Source organism: Micropterus dolomieu, linkage group LG14 (genome assembly GCF_021292245.1).
Source record: "Micropterus dolomieu isolate WLL.071019.BEF.003 ecotype Adirondacks linkage group LG14, ASM2129224v1, whole genome shotgun sequence".
Classification (NCBI taxonomy): Eukaryota; Metazoa; Chordata; class Actinopteri; order Centrarchiformes; family Centrarchidae; genus Micropterus; species Micropterus dolomieu.
In genome coordinates, this window is record NC_060163.1 from 9,197,561 (window position 1) to 9,213,083 (window position 15,523).

Genomic DNA, 15,523 nt, shown 5'->3' on the forward strand with positions numbered 1-15,523 from the left:
ATAGGCCTGCTGATAGGGTCACGTGAATATTTGACAGGCTTGGTGAAATAGTTTCAGAAGATCAATCAGAGAAAAAAACATTATCAGTGGGGCGTTTAAACTACATTAAACTGCCCATACCAACAGGTGGGAATCAAAAACCTCTATAGGACGTCGTAGTTGTTCTCAATGAAAGACTCAGCTTCCTTGTAGTCTATAAGCCCATCACTAAAGAGGAATAGTGGATATGCTGATTTATATATTTGTGTGATATACTATGACATGTCTGATGTATGACAGCTCAACCTCACTATATCTAAACAAGCTGACTGAACTCTGCTACCAATTCTCTTCTGTTGAAATTTGCATTATTGAATCCATAGCCTAATCAAAACATCTTTATTACTCTGAGGTTTTAAATTTCACACAATATCACTGATCTGACTTGTTTTTGTTTTTTTAATTGCCGCTGGATTATAAATGTCAGTACGGATTCTATATAATTAAAAAATATTTGCCTTTTGACGTTTAAATAGGAAACTGCAGATCTATAATCCACAGTGAAAAGGGATGGTAAATATAGGCTTATCCGTGAAATTGGCCTGCTTTCCATGCAGGTGCAAAAGTGCGCTCCAAGCGGGACCTGCGGCGCGTTTTTTTCCCCCTCAGCGCCAGCACCACACAGAGGTCACATTTCAGCCTGTTTCCGGGATGAAGATAATGATTAAAGGCAGATAAAGGACACACTGACTGTTCTCTCTGCAGTGAACCTGTAGTGCACTCATTCGACTCATTCATTTGAGTGCCACCTCCCCTTTTGTGTGTGCGTGAGTGAGTTAGTTAGTTGGTGACTGATACACATAGCCTACATGAAGGGAGAGAGAGAAAGAGAGAGGGCTGTTAAAGCAGAACCTGGAGAAGCAAGGATAGTCAGCCAATCAGAAATCCCTTCAGGCGTTTAAAGGGATGGTGGGCAGTCTCTCGGGCTTTATGAGCGACTTATTTTGCCACCTCCAAACATTCTCAGGTCTTGACCTCCCACCGACACTCAAACAGAGCCGAGCGTTTGAATGAGTAACAGTCTCGTTCGCCTGAGTCGGCACCGATGTGTCCTGAGTGGCGTTTTTCTCCTTTTTCCACCGTATGAGCTGCTGCTGGATGCTCCTCGCCCTCCCCCCGCAGCACTTGTTGCGCAGAGACTGGATGCGCCGCTGAGTCCTTAGAGAGAAGAGGCAGGGACGGACTGCAACAGGTGCACACACACAGGATCTTCTCCAGAAGGCTGCACCGGAGGTAGGGAAATTACGTATCATTTAGCAATATGTGGGATTAATATAGGCTATTGCTTGTTGGGATATTATTGGGATATTTTAACCAAACACTAGCCTATTTCTTAAGTGGCGATTTATTTGATATTTGGCTGTGGGGGTGATTTAGATGCATTTTTTTAGGCTAACTGTTTTCTTTTGCTTTTTCCTTTGACCTCAAGATTTAAACAAAACTTTAAATGCCGATTTGACGATCTTCTGCCGCCTTCAGCTCTCGCACAAAGCCAGGATGCCGGTTCTGACGAGCCCCGACATTGCCAACAAGTTTAAGGAGAAATGGCTGGCGGTTCACCCGGAGGATCCGGTCACCGGGTCCGACTCTGCCCCCCTGGACGACAGCCTCACCAGCCTCCACTGGCTCCAGAATTTCTCCATCCTCAGCGCGGACCCGGAGCGACCCAACGGAGCTGGACCGGGCTGCCCGTCCGCCCAGCAGTATCTCAAGCGGTTCGGCTTCCCCAGAGGTGGCACCGACTCTCCGTCCAGCCCGCCGGCCGGGGACACTGCCGCCACAGGCATGCCTCCGTACCTCGGGAGCCCCGTCACCTCTGGTAGCGACTCCACCGCGGCACCGCGGTTCGCCAGTTGCACACATCCGGCGAACAGCTACCCACAGATCCTCATCCAGGCCAGCCCGCCTATTGAGGTCGACTACAAAAGCAACCCTAAAGTCAAACCGCCCTATTCCTACGCTTCTCTCATCTGCATGGCCATGGAGGCCAGCAAACAGCCCAAAGTGACACTGTCCACCATCTATAACTGGATAACGGAGAATTTCTGCTACTACAGACACGCGGAGCCCAGCTGGCAGGTAACCGAGACCGTCTAACCCTCTGTCTATTATTGATGAGTCAGATAAATGGCGAGGAGAGGGATAGAAGGGTGAGCAATTGATCCCAGTGTCACCATCAGACACCACATCTTTATGCCACAGGGTCTTTCTTTTATCAGTGTGGGAAAACAAAAATCATCGGCCATAGTGTGAATCTGAAAAACCTCCAGCAGGATTAGAGTCTAATTTCAGCCTTTGCTGATTTCCATGACAAGTGGTTTTTAATACAAGGGTTTCAGAAATTTCCATCTTCCAAGAGAGTGCTCATACAGGGTTTTTGTCTGAGGGGAATGGTGATGGGGTGGAGAAAGCACTCTAATGTGCATGTGTGTGTTAATGAGGGCTCCTGAGAGAGATGGCAGCTAAGCACAGCTGATCATGTTTGAAATGCACAGAGCTGCATGTTACTAGAAGGCCTCATTAGGTACATTTGCTTTCCTATACAAACAACAACAATACCCCCCCCCCCTCTCTCTCTCTTCTCATCTCCCTTACAAAGACAAACTGGCACATTCAGTTTTTGCATGACTAACTAAAATGTGCTCAATGCCAATGGGATCTTGTTAATTATCCTTGTGTTTTTGTCTTTGTCACAGAACTCGATTCGTCACAACCTGTCCCTCAACAAGTGTTTCAAGAAGGTCCCCAGACAGAAAGATGAGCCGGGAAAGGGAGGCTTCTGGCAGATTGATCCACAGTATGCTGACATGTTTGTCAATGGCATCTTCAAACGCAGGAGGATGTCTGCTAACCACTACAACAGCAGCAGCAGTGGCACCCACAGACAGAGCAAACTGGTTCAGGGTTATCACAGCACTCAAGATGGCTGCCCTTACCAAGGGGTGGGCGGCAAACGGAAGCACCTGCCTTCTAAAAACAACAGCAAGGCAATGAGGTTGACTGAGTCTCCTCTTTTGGCAACAGAGGCCCACAAAGCAGACATGCTGAGGGGGGACTTTGACCTGGCATCCGTGTTCGACGACGTTCTCAGTGGGAACTGTAGCACCTTTGAAGATTTGGACATCAACACAGCGCTGAGCTCCCTGGGCTGCGAGATGGAGGTTTCCATGCAGGGGAGGCAGCACTCTGCGGGGCTGGGGAGGTGGTGTGGAGGAGGGGACATCATGGGTCAGAGCCAGCACCTGAGCCACCATCAATCCTACGGTTACATGGAGCTGAACGCCGCTTTAATGGATTGCACGGCCAATATGGGAGAGCTCCATGTGCCGCAGCAGCATCCGCAGCAGCAGCTGGACCAGGACCAGCTGCTCCAAAGCCACCACCACCTGCATCAGTTCGACGAGCCCTCCGCGCTGTTCCCAGAGCAGTCTGAGGGGACGGTGCTGCAACCCTGGGAGGAGATCAAAGAAGAGGCTCAGACAATACCTCTGACTCTGGATCAGGGCTTTGGCCTGTGCGAGGGATTCTTCACAGAGATGCACCCATGGGAACGAGTGGAGGCCTATCTGTGACCCCAAACTTCCTTGACTCCTGATTATTTAAACTGAGTGACCTGAACATCTCTGGTTACTGGTCCAACCCTATATTAACCCCAAAAGGATAACAGTGGTGACAGTTAGAACTACAGTCCAGTTACTTCTGCATTCCCTCCAATCTGTCTGCAGTAAACTGCATTTGTAATTTATTTTTTGTAAATTTACTTGTCCTGTTACAAACATGATAATGTCAAATCTATCTTGAACTGAAACTGTGAACACAGCTAACAAAGATTGATCTGACTATAAAAATATGTTGGGCAACATGATTACTGCCTTATCTCCTGGCATAGACTCCCATTTCTTCCTTAAGGGTGTCAGCTGATTGACAGGAAATAGTCTGTAACATGGCACAACACTGATATATCCGGAAAATGAAATGACAACACAACAGAGTAATTTTCATAAACCAAATCAAAGTTTGATGTGGACTGTGAAGGATTAACAAGTTTCTTCAGATGGAAGAAAAATGAAGAAAACTTGGCTGTGTGCAGACAACAAGACATTCTTGTCCTTTAAGTTGGATTTTCTGGAACTATAACAGCTCAAATGTCCGGCAGCTGGTAATAAGAGAATGTATTCAAATGAGTGCTGAACTGGATTGAAATGCAGCTATTTGTTGCTCTGGGGTTTTTTGATGAATTTATGGCATTGACAGAAGAAAACCTGACCACCCTCCTTCAAGGCACTCTTAACAAACAAGCACTGTCACTATGGGACTGAGAAGATTCACCTGAGTCTATTTTGCTACATTAGCATTAAGCTTTTTTTATTTTACTAACATGCAGTGAAATCAGCCATTCATCTCAACTGTCAATGTTGTGAAATGATGAAAGAGCAGTTACCAGAGCAAGAATGGAGATAAGAAAACTTTAAATTCATAGTCTGAGATTAGAAATCAGTCATGTATGACTTTGTTATATAGTCAATTTTAATATATATTCTGTAAAGTTTATAGCGTGAAGCTAGGCAGGAACATTTGCCATTTGTCTACAGTTATGTATTGCAAAGCTAAAAGAGGAGCAGATCAGAAATCAAACATTATGCACTTTGTTAGGCAGCAGTTTTAGGAAAGCAGAAAAGCTTTTTTCACCCCAGGAGGTTTAGTTTTATTTTGTGTCGTATTGAAAAGATATTTTCTAAAGTTTACTGACCATAATGAAAGTGACACATATGCTCTAATTGTCCAGATCATTTTCTTTTTGAACAACTCCAACACTGAAATTAAGTTGACATTTTCTTGCTTAAATATACCGTTTTTCTTTCCAAATATATATAAAAAACTGGGCATTTGTTGATTATATTTTGCCAAATTTGTTGATAAGGCATATGCATTTCATTGGTGTTTCTGTGTCGATTAATAAGAAAACAAAAAGAGTTGTGTTTTCTGTCACTGGGTGATGGACTTCCCCTTGTCCTTATTGATTACTTTGGTTTGGGTCTTTTTAATTTGTATGGTTTGTTTTCACACATCTGATTTTTAAAATGTGTTTGAGAACCTAATAACTCTGTTGTTTCGGGGGGGACAAATGATGAGCAGGTACATAAATTCAACTCTGTAACGCCAGATTTTCTTATTGTATCATATTGATCAAGTTTGATATGAACTCTTTAATCTTACCATGTTATTTTAATTTGTACTTTTTTAAGCTGTTTAAAAATGCAATCATGCCTTGATGCAATAAATGGTGTCAGTTAAAGAAAGAACAATAAGAAAAAGCATGTATCATTCACTTGTCGTGGAAAATCGGAGATTAGAACCCCCACATGTGGTAGAACGCAATATAAAGATGTAGCCAGGATTAATGTTTGAGTTAGCACTGCTTGTATGTGCTGTCAATAGATGAAAATGTCCATTAAGGATTTCATTAATCAGCACACACAGTTCTAGACTCACTCGGTATTTGAAATATACAGGGAGTAGATATAATAGCACAAACAGCTATACAATATAATGTAATCTGATACCATAGACAATAGCTAAATCTACTTTTAGCAGGAAATCTGTTTGATGAAACGGTTTTAGAGGAGTGTTTATTCAACTCTATGATAATTTTTGAGACAATACTCATATTTGCACTGAAGACACCATATTGAGTATCTGAGGTCAAAGTGTTTGGTGCAAGTAAAGCCGGTTACATTTGAGGAGGAAAAGGTTTCTCACTGTGAACAAAGTAAACGAGGCAGGAGCCTACGGTCATGCTAGGGTCATTTCACATATTCCTGTGAGATCAGATTGTTGCTGTAGTCTACCTGTGCTGAATGCTAACATCTATGCTAACATGCTCACAATTCTAACATGCCGATGCCAAACTTGGGTTAATGTGTACCAACAATTGCGAATTAGGAACCATTTCTGTACAAAAAAAATCAACAGTTAGTATGAGAATGCAAAAGTAAGAAGGCTAAGAATCTATACCCACGTTAGCAGCTCTGAGTGGCTGTAGGCAGCGGTGCTTTGGACTAAATGAATAACATCAGCATGCTAATATGCATACTCAAAATGATAGTAAAACAGCTATTGTTTATCAGGTATAACGTTTACCATGTCCACCGTCTCAGTTCAGTGTGTTAGCATGCACAATTTTCTAAGGAGCACTAAATATAAAGTACAGTCAAGTCTCAGGGGAATGTCATCATCCTCAAATAGCCTATTTAGTAGGACAATTTGGTCATAAACCAAAGTAATGGACCAAATTGAAACGATGAACCAGATGAAGGAAGGTTGGGTTATCAAAGTGATTACAATGCATCCTCTTCGGACAGTGAATGCATGTAACAAATTTCATGGCAACCATCCAAGATATTTCCATCTGAACCATAGTGGGCCTACTGACAGGCTGACATTGCCATTCCTAGTACTGCACTGCTAGCATGACTTAAAACAACATGGAGAAAAATAGGTATAAAAGCAAAGTCTTTCAGATAAAATAAATAGAATCAGGGCTGGACTGGGACAAAAAATCGGCCCTGACATTTTTGGCCCAGGCGGCCCACCAAAATCGGTCAGACACCCCTCACCAATACACCATCCTTCCATTTAAGGGCTCAAATGAGGGGTGTGACAAAACTCTTAACCCATGAGACAATTGCACAACATTGCACAAGATTGGGGCCATGACAACAAGACAATATTATATTTTAATAGGCCTACTGTTTAGAAAAAAATGTATTGATGAAATAGTTGATGGGGGGTCTGGGGGAGGACAGAAGATTTTAAGCATTAAAGAGGTGGTATTATGCTTTTAGGCTTTTTCCCTCTGCTTTATTGAGTTATATATCTTTTTGTGCATGTAACAGGTTTGCAAAGTGAAAAAGCCCAAAGGGAGTTCCCATCTTCCGCAGAAAGCTCTGCTCAGAACAGCTTGAAAACAGCTCGTTTGTAGTCCAGCCCTTCACTTCCTTTACTTGTGACGTCACAATGAAAACGCGTCATAAAGCTTGCCAAGCGGCTAGCGGGGTCAGGCACGCCCTCAAACCAAGCTAGTCTGAGCGGAGGCCCTTTGGCTCGACTCGCCTTTGTTTGGTTTTCCATTGTAGAAATGTTGCACCTCCTTCCAGGTACTTTTTTTCGTATCACCTCACCTCCATCGAGGTTCCAAGCGAGCTGAGGGATGATACTAAAATGTAACGTGAAAACACAACTGATTGGTCAGAGAGAATCATGGAGGAGCATGTGATGCCGGCCAGCCGCCCGCTCACAGAGCCCTCTGCTCCCGCCGTCACACAGACCGCTGTAGCAACAACGGCAGAGGAAACACAGCTGGAAGGTTTTCATACCGCTTATCTGTTATCTGTAACGTTACAGCTTAACGTTTTAACTTAAAAAAGAGAAAGCTGTGTGGATCGCTGGTGTGTGTGTCGCATTGAACATTACGTCGCGGCAGTTGTGTGTGGCATCGCTATAACGACAAGCTACGTACTATCTCTGGGTACTACCTGCAATGGAAAACGGAGCAGCGCCGAGTAGAGTCGAGTCTGTCGATTTGTGCTATGGTAGCATTTTTCGGAAAGGCAGCATAGATCGTCAGAACACGGCAACAGTTCAACGTTTAGTCCTAAAAGACGATGCAACTCCGACTCTATTTGGGCCTAGAAATTCACAATCACAACCTGTAAGTATGCTTCATTGGTTGTGAATTATATTTAAATTCACACGGCAATGTAACTTTACAGAATGTTCAAGTGCGGAGTTGCTAACACAGCTAAAGTTATAGCTATAATGCTAATGTTACACCTGATGTGAAAGCTACTGAGCAAATGTTCAAATTGTTTGGCCAATTTTAATGTAAAATTGAGTTGAAATGTGGTGATTTTTGTAGTGGTTTATGGTAAGATGTGGAACAATGATGTTACGTGGTTGTGGACTTGTGAGTAACTTATACCATCTGCTAGGTTAGAGTCGCAGTCTGAAGAGTCTAAATAAGATTTTGAACCTGAAAATGAGCATAATACCACCACTTAATTTCCTGCATTCTGGGGACATTTTCTGGAGACATTTTTTTGCACCAGGGAAGAACAAAATTCAGGTGGCAGGTGACAATTCAGAATATAAAAATATAATAGAATATAATGCAATAATCAGCAGCTTATTGTTTTTAGCTTAAGTTACTTTTTTTGGACAACACAGTTTTCTCTGTATTTGCATTGCAGGCTTATTGTGCAAATAAACATTTTTCATAGCATTTTTATTTGTTAATTAACATTTCTTGGTGCAAGCTATTTTTCAGAACATTTTTAACAAATGCTTTCAAAAGTGGTGGGTACATGTCCCCAGCATCCCCAGTGTAAATGACCCTCCTCCCTGCTCCCTCCCTACAGGTTGAGCTACTCCATGCATAACGCAAGAAACAGAGAGCAGAGGGGGTGGGGGGCAAGTAAGAGATGTGATTGGGCCGGCCCAGTGTCAGTGTAGAAAATTACCCAATGGGCCACTGTCGAGCCGATTGTTGTCCCATTTTTAAAAAAACATTTATATAAATAAATATTTTACCAGCCCAAAAGTGCGTTGGCCCACCGGGCATTTGCCCGGTAATCCAGATTACCAGTCCAGCCCTGAATAGAATAAATAAATAACTGTTCAGATAAGCAGCAGCAAATACAATAAATTAAAGCCAAAGACTGCCAAATGTGACTGTCAGAATAGATAGAAAATAAATATACTGCACTGTTAGAAAACATGTCTTGGTGCACAGGTGAAGACTAATACCAATTACATATACATCTGTGTTATAGAGAACCCAGATTGAATGTGTACAGAATGTGAACAGTGCAGGTTCACATGAATGCAGTGAAATGTAATGCTTTCTTTCTCTCCAAAGCTAGTAAACTGAAGGCCATGCATCCACGTGGGCGGCGCACACACACGTTGATTCCATGTCTTATCAGAGCATTCTCCACAAAGAAGACATGTATCATAACTTTTAGAAAATACTCTCAAAACTTACCGCCACATATTTTCTCACCCTTTTCCAGGATTTTGGTTGCATGCCCTGTATGAAAATGTGCTTTCCCACCTCAAATCTCTTTTTAATTGAAATTGTTGGAGGAAAAGGGGAGAAATGCGGCTTATCCCCGTCCCTTTGGCTTGCGCCTCCCGGCCGCGACAGGTCATGTGTGGAGATCTCCGGGAATGGGTGAAATAACTCAGATTCCTAAAAACAGCAGGAACTACAGCCAGATTGGACTAGGAGTGTGACCACTGACCACCTTGCGTGGAGAAAATCACTCCAGCTGACAAAGAGGCTGATCCTGTGACAGCTACAGGTCATTTTCATACCAGGTATAGCCCTAGAGGTCATTTCGATTTGCAGAAGAAATGCGAGGAAAGAAGTGTCACTCGCAGGCTCAAGTTGAAGGGTAAAGAGGCATCCATTGTGCCCAAAGGTGTGTGTGAACTTTCACATTTGTCTCTGTTTGTCAGTGACCGTGTGCACTTGTGCTTTTGTGCGGATACATTATATGCCCATAATGTTTGTGTTGGTCCACATGTTTCTTTGTCTGCACTCGCTGCGATGTGTGTGCTGCCCGCTGAGCATGTGTGTACACGGCTGCGATCGGAGCCCCGTGGCGGCCCAGATAACACTATCTCTGTGGAGCCAGAGCCCTGTGGTTCTATTCAGCGTGGTGGAGGAGAGGCTGGGACTGCCCAGCACGCGGACTTGCTCAAAGAAGGAGGAACAAGCTGTGCTGTCACTGTAGGCTAACCTGGCTTATAATAGTTTATAACCTCCTCCTTGGTGCCTCTCTGGGGGGCTCTGCATCGTGTTTGTGTGTTAGCTTGGGGAGGGTTACACACAGAGGATGGCAAAGACAGAAACAGAGACAAGAAGAGGGTGTATTCTGTGCTTTATTGCCACCATGGCACCCTCTGCGCTGCTCCTGATTAGAGTCAAGCATAAACAGGGTCAACCAGATTTGCTAAAGAAGCGCTCCTCCCAGCATGACATAGACAGAGGGTTCAACTCCCCATTTATTGGGGATAGCCACAGAGCTTTTCTTCATGGAGACCATCTAATAGAAGACACATGATGGGGGTCCCTCACTAATTAGATCCTTCATTGTCACACAAAGCAAAAAGTGGCAGTGGGAAAATGCCATGAGCCTGTTTTATAGCCCCTGAGGAACCCCTGAGTGTTAGTGATTACATGTACAAATAAGTGTTAGATCACAGTGATAAATGCAATTGCCTCATTGGTGCATAAATCAAAGCAAGAAAAGGTCCCTTTAGCAGGAGTAACATTCACCTCTCTGAACTAGTGGGAAATTGTTGTCCATCTCTGGTTTCCAAGCCCTCATCACATATTGATAAGGGAAAAAGACTGGGATGTTATTCAGTGGTCTGACCATGCCTCTTCAGACTGGCCAAGGAAATACACCTAAATAGTCTGTCCAAAAGGCTGTTGTTTATTTATGAAATGCTAATGAGGTTTCCATTTAGATTGCCTGTTCCAATTTGAAAGGAACTGCGGATGGTAAATTAGAATAAAAGGACTGCAGTGTAGTATGGCAAGGGGGTTTTCTTTCATTTACAGAGATTAGGGTTTACCTCCTTGCATAATGTGCACATGGCCATGTTTACATACAATAAGAAAAGGATCATTACTCTAAGAAGTGAATGTTTCCTAGCATTATCATTCAACAAAAGCCTTATTGGTGGAGTTTTTGCCCAGAATAGCTTATATTCTTCTGAACGTGGCAATGACTAATGAAGACTGGATCTCTAATTTGCCATGAACCCACACAGAAACCCTCTAGATTTTGCTTCAGTTTTGATGTGTTAATTTTATTCATTCGGGGCATGTAGCACAGACAAATGCAGGTGTGCAAATGAGTGCACACACACAGATGGCTCTATTCATTCTTATAGGAGTGCTCTGGACTTATGTGTTACAGTCACTCTTTGTACCATTTTTCTTCTTGCCCTGTTTCTATAACGATTCTCTCCAGAGCTGTGGACTTGTGGAACATACACAGAGGATTAGACATTTGCAGCAGGGTGCAGCAATATCATAAACCTTTTCCATTACATCTGTTATGCTCCTAAGTACTTAAAGTGCCTTTCCCATGCAGGCCTTGACCTTTACATTTTTCTTCACATTGTAGATGGTGACTGCCTCTGGTATGGTTTTGCAAGGTGGACCCAAATGCAGGACACAGACACAGGGGTAAGGTGACATAAGGGAGATTTATTGTAAGGAAACGAGGGAAAGGAGGCGGAGAGGCAAGAAAAATTTGGATGGCACAAAGGGCAGAGGGGTGATGATGGATGGCAGATCCGGGCCAGGCTGGACAGAGAGATGACAGTAAGTGGCGTGGGCAAGCTGAAGTTACCTTAGGAGTTAACAGACAAGCAAGCAGGGAGACAAGCAGGGAGGCAGATGATCCACTATGGCACACAGGAAAAGACAATGGATATTAACAAGGAATCAAAGCGAGGAACAGTGCTCAGAAATACACAGGCGTTACAAGCAGTGACTATATTGCATGGTAGCAAGTGGGTTTAGAGCCGGAGTTGAAATACTGCTGGGTTGATGAGTAGGTGGATGGCAGGTGGGCAGGTTCAGCAGTAGCCAGGCGAGTCAGAGAAGGATTGCCACGCCCACACCACTGACACACAACCACAGAGGCCCTGTTTACATCTGGCATTAACACGTGTCTTGGGGGATCCGATCACAAGAGGACAGCTCTAGTAGTGTGATGCACTCAAGATGCATTGAAATCTGTTTGCTCGGACCACAATCAAAGGTGGTCTGGGCTGCAAATGTGTAAAAATTTAAAAAGTGCAAAACAAGAAGCCAAAGCAACAGGCAAAATGGATTCTTGTTGACGTAGTACACATATAACATGCTGTCTGATGTCCTCTGGCTGCTCTGCCTCAACTCTCTGTGATTTAGGAAGTTTCCTGATGGATAGATAGCTTTACTTGTTGCTAAAGTAACTGCTAGCTGCATGACTAAAGTTAGCTGACTCTGCCTGGACTGGGATCTTGGAGCGCTGGGGGAGTGTTGGTGTTTACATTGCTACCAGTGACTCAAGAGCCAAGAGCTTTGGACCATTGGGAGGAGGAGGTTTAATAAAGCTAATTAAGCTATATTTAAGCTTTACAGCTAATAGGATAAGGTGACCAGATTTCTGAAATGAAAACCGGGGACATTTTTGGTTTCGTGGTCAGTATGTCATTAAAAATTATAATGTTATTTCATAATCTGTGAAATATAACTCTTTTGAAAGAAATCAAGTAATTTTGAGGCAGAATCTACCTATTATGCAATAAGTCACTTTCTGGCAAGTGGAATACTGCATTACATGGTTTGTATTGGCCATTTAAAGGTATTTCAACAGGTAAAAATTGGAGATTGGTTGGTACACAGCAAGTTAAATAACGTTGAGTCAAAAGGATAATTGCAAAAAAAAGATCATGTCTTTATTTTATATATAACTAAGCAGTAAATCATGGAAATTATAGGCTTCATTTGGTTTTCTAAATATAAAGAACAGATTTTTTAGACATAGGCCTACCAAACACATAACGTTATTCCATCTGCAACAACAGGCTTCTATTATTGCCTATGAACATGTAGGTTAAATGTCATGCCTCGTTACGCTATAAACTGCAAACACCGTCCACAACGTTTTATTCTGAAACGTAAAAGTATTACAAAGACATACCTTTGCTATACCACGGACATAAAGTGATGTTTATTTGCATTTTATGTCTGTTTGATCCAGATAAAGGAAGATGTAGATGTCAAAAGACTGGGCGATTCAGCTTTAACATGCTACGCGCGCTCCCGTGGACGGCAATCAATTTTCTGCGATCTACGATCACTTTTCAGCACAACACTTGTCTGCTCTGCTATCCAGTATTTCTGGCCACGTTAAATCTGATTTCAGGTCTGTTAACACCTCATAAGGTCTATGATTAACGCACAGTTAAAAACGGGGACATTTGGTCACCTTATAATGGGACCAATCTAAACAGCTACAGTTGCAGCTAGTGGTTTACTTTAGCAATAAGTAAATCTGTCCATTACTCCATAAATCACTGAGAGCTGAGGCAGAGCAGCTGGAGGACATCAGAGAAATCAGTGAATAACGTTATAAAATTGTGTTTTCGTTCAGTAATCAGTGAGGCCCACGTTTTTCCAACCTAATTCTTGTCTCAATTGTGGTTTACAAAACAGTAAACTCACCCAATTAAGGTTTAAAAATGACACATTTAGTCTTTGCAAACGGAAATGATGTACGTGTTAATTTGCATATAAAGCAGGGAAGTGAGATCTGATCACAAGTGTTCACTCAAGGCACATTCAAATGCCTCAAATGTGTGAACTAACGTACTGAGAGCTGTCCACTTGTGATCGGATTTCGCAAGAAGCATGTTAATGCCAGGTGTAAATAGCCTCAGAGAGAGACAGACAGGAGCAAAGGAGACAAAAGGGAGACATAAGGAAACACAATGGAAAATATTGGGGTACAGCCATGGCCCTGACAGTCACTCAGTGACTGTGCTGCTGCCAGTGAGGTCAACCTTGTGGAAAACACTGTCAACATGCACATCAGCATGCCAGTCATAGGGATCATTTGACTGTGAATGTTGTCCACTCCTGCGTACTGCTGTTTTGTGTTTGTGTCAACTGAATTTCAATTGGGTGTCATGTGTCCTATTGTTTCCCTTTAGCTCTTAACATGTGATTTTTGCGCGTATACTAATTTATTATATGATATAGCATTTTTAGTCAAACGCATATACTATTGTACAACACCAGTGTGCCAACTGTCATTTGAAATAGCATTGCATATAATTGTAATTTCATTCAAGTCTCGTATATGTATGTATATGTACCAGATACAAGAGTACATCACCCAGTATACCCTCTGTGCACTATAGCCCTGCAGGAACCTTATTAGGAATCTAATTTACTCACCAACTTCAGTGCTGACTGGTGGCAACATGCTAGAACACATTCCAACAGGGCAAGGAACACAAGACACACGATCTGACCGATTGTAAAAAATGGTTCTTTAAAGCTATGCTTAAGACCTAGTCACCCCAGAAAATGACTAAATGAAGTTTATCTGCACACCCTCGAAAAATAGCCTGTGGTTCACTGCCAGAAGCAGGTGTGGTAATGAACACATTTGTAATAAATCAGGAGAAATACAGGAGATTTGTGACCCTGCATGGTAACCAGGAGAGGGCAATGAAAAACGGAAGCCTTCGGGGAAAATCGGAAGAGTTGGCAAGTATGATCATTGCAGAGGCTGCGAAGAAGATTTTGTCACAGAAGATAAAAAGCAAGGTGACCAAGCAAGACACTGGACAATAGTAAATATCAGACTAGCTTTTTTTACTTCAATAAAAAGTTATTGAAGTGTTAGCTAACTTACTAACTGTTAGTTCCAGTGACTCCTGTCTGCAAATTATTTGTATTAGTAGAGCAGTTTAAACTCTGACAGAATAGGGTTAACTAAAAGTGGGTGGTGCCACATGGTTACTGTAATAAGCTAACTGTGCATTCATGTAGTGTCAGAATAATCGGAAAAATTATTTCCCAACTGGGAAAATTCACGTGAACGCCCCCTGAAATAGGAACAACAACAAGTCTGAGAGAATTTTGATACATGAGTTGCTTCATACACGTAGAAACATGGTGGACAACATGGTTGATGGTTAGAAATGTTTGATTAATGGTGCAAAATCACGTTTGGCATACATATTTATTTGCAACCGTGTCATTTGTGATATGCTATTAGGTTAGTTTGCTGTTAATATGAGTTCTCTCTAACATTCACCTTCAAGATTTCCAAAGAAAGACACATATGAATAAAAGAATATTCATTATAAAATTGTACAGAAAAGTAATGTGTATTATCTTGAATGTGTGTTCTTTTGGCCTCTGTGTGCGTGTATGTGCGCATCTTGGCATCCATCACTTGGTCAGTGAAAGACATTCTTGCCCCGTGCCTTCGGTCTCTTGGTCGCAGGGAGCGGTTGATTGTCCCACAGGCAGACAGGGGGAGGGCACACAGCTGCCACACACACAAAACACACACACAGCATAGAGACAATTACGCACACAGACTCAAGCCAGTGACAGATTACTCAGGCACACTGATACAACTGCGTGAAACCTCACGCTGTCAAATGCTTGCACACACTCATGCTCACACACAGAGGGCTAGCCAGAGGGCAGCGTGTCAGGAGGGTGAGCGTGGACGAGAGCGCAGAAAGCATGCCAGGACAGCGCTGGAGCTCTGCCACTCACACAGCATCAATATTGGTGCCAAGGAGCAGAGCAGAAAACAAGTCTGGACCAACCTCCTTGATCTGGCCTGCTGCTCTGCTTATTTCTCAGCCAGGAAACTCCTGCTTAAATCTTTGT

General features: G+C 42.9%; 1 protein-coding gene across 1 annotated transcript; it reads left to right on the top strand.

Moving 5' to 3' along the window:
* Window positions 1–1,210: 1,210 nt before the first annotated feature.
* foxj1b (forkhead box J1b) lies at window positions 1,211–3,618 on the top strand. The gene is made up of 3 exons (XM_046069472.1): window positions 1,211–1,272; window positions 1,519–2,118; window positions 2,736–3,618. The coding sequence occupies exons 2-3, from the start codon at window positions 1,537–1,539 to the stop codon at window positions 3,609–3,611; spliced, it is 1,458 nt and encodes a 485-aa protein (XP_045925428.1). The 5' UTR covers window positions 1,211–1,272; window positions 1,519–1,536; the 3' UTR covers window positions 3,612–3,618.
* Window positions 3,619–15,523: the final 11,905 nt, after the last annotated feature.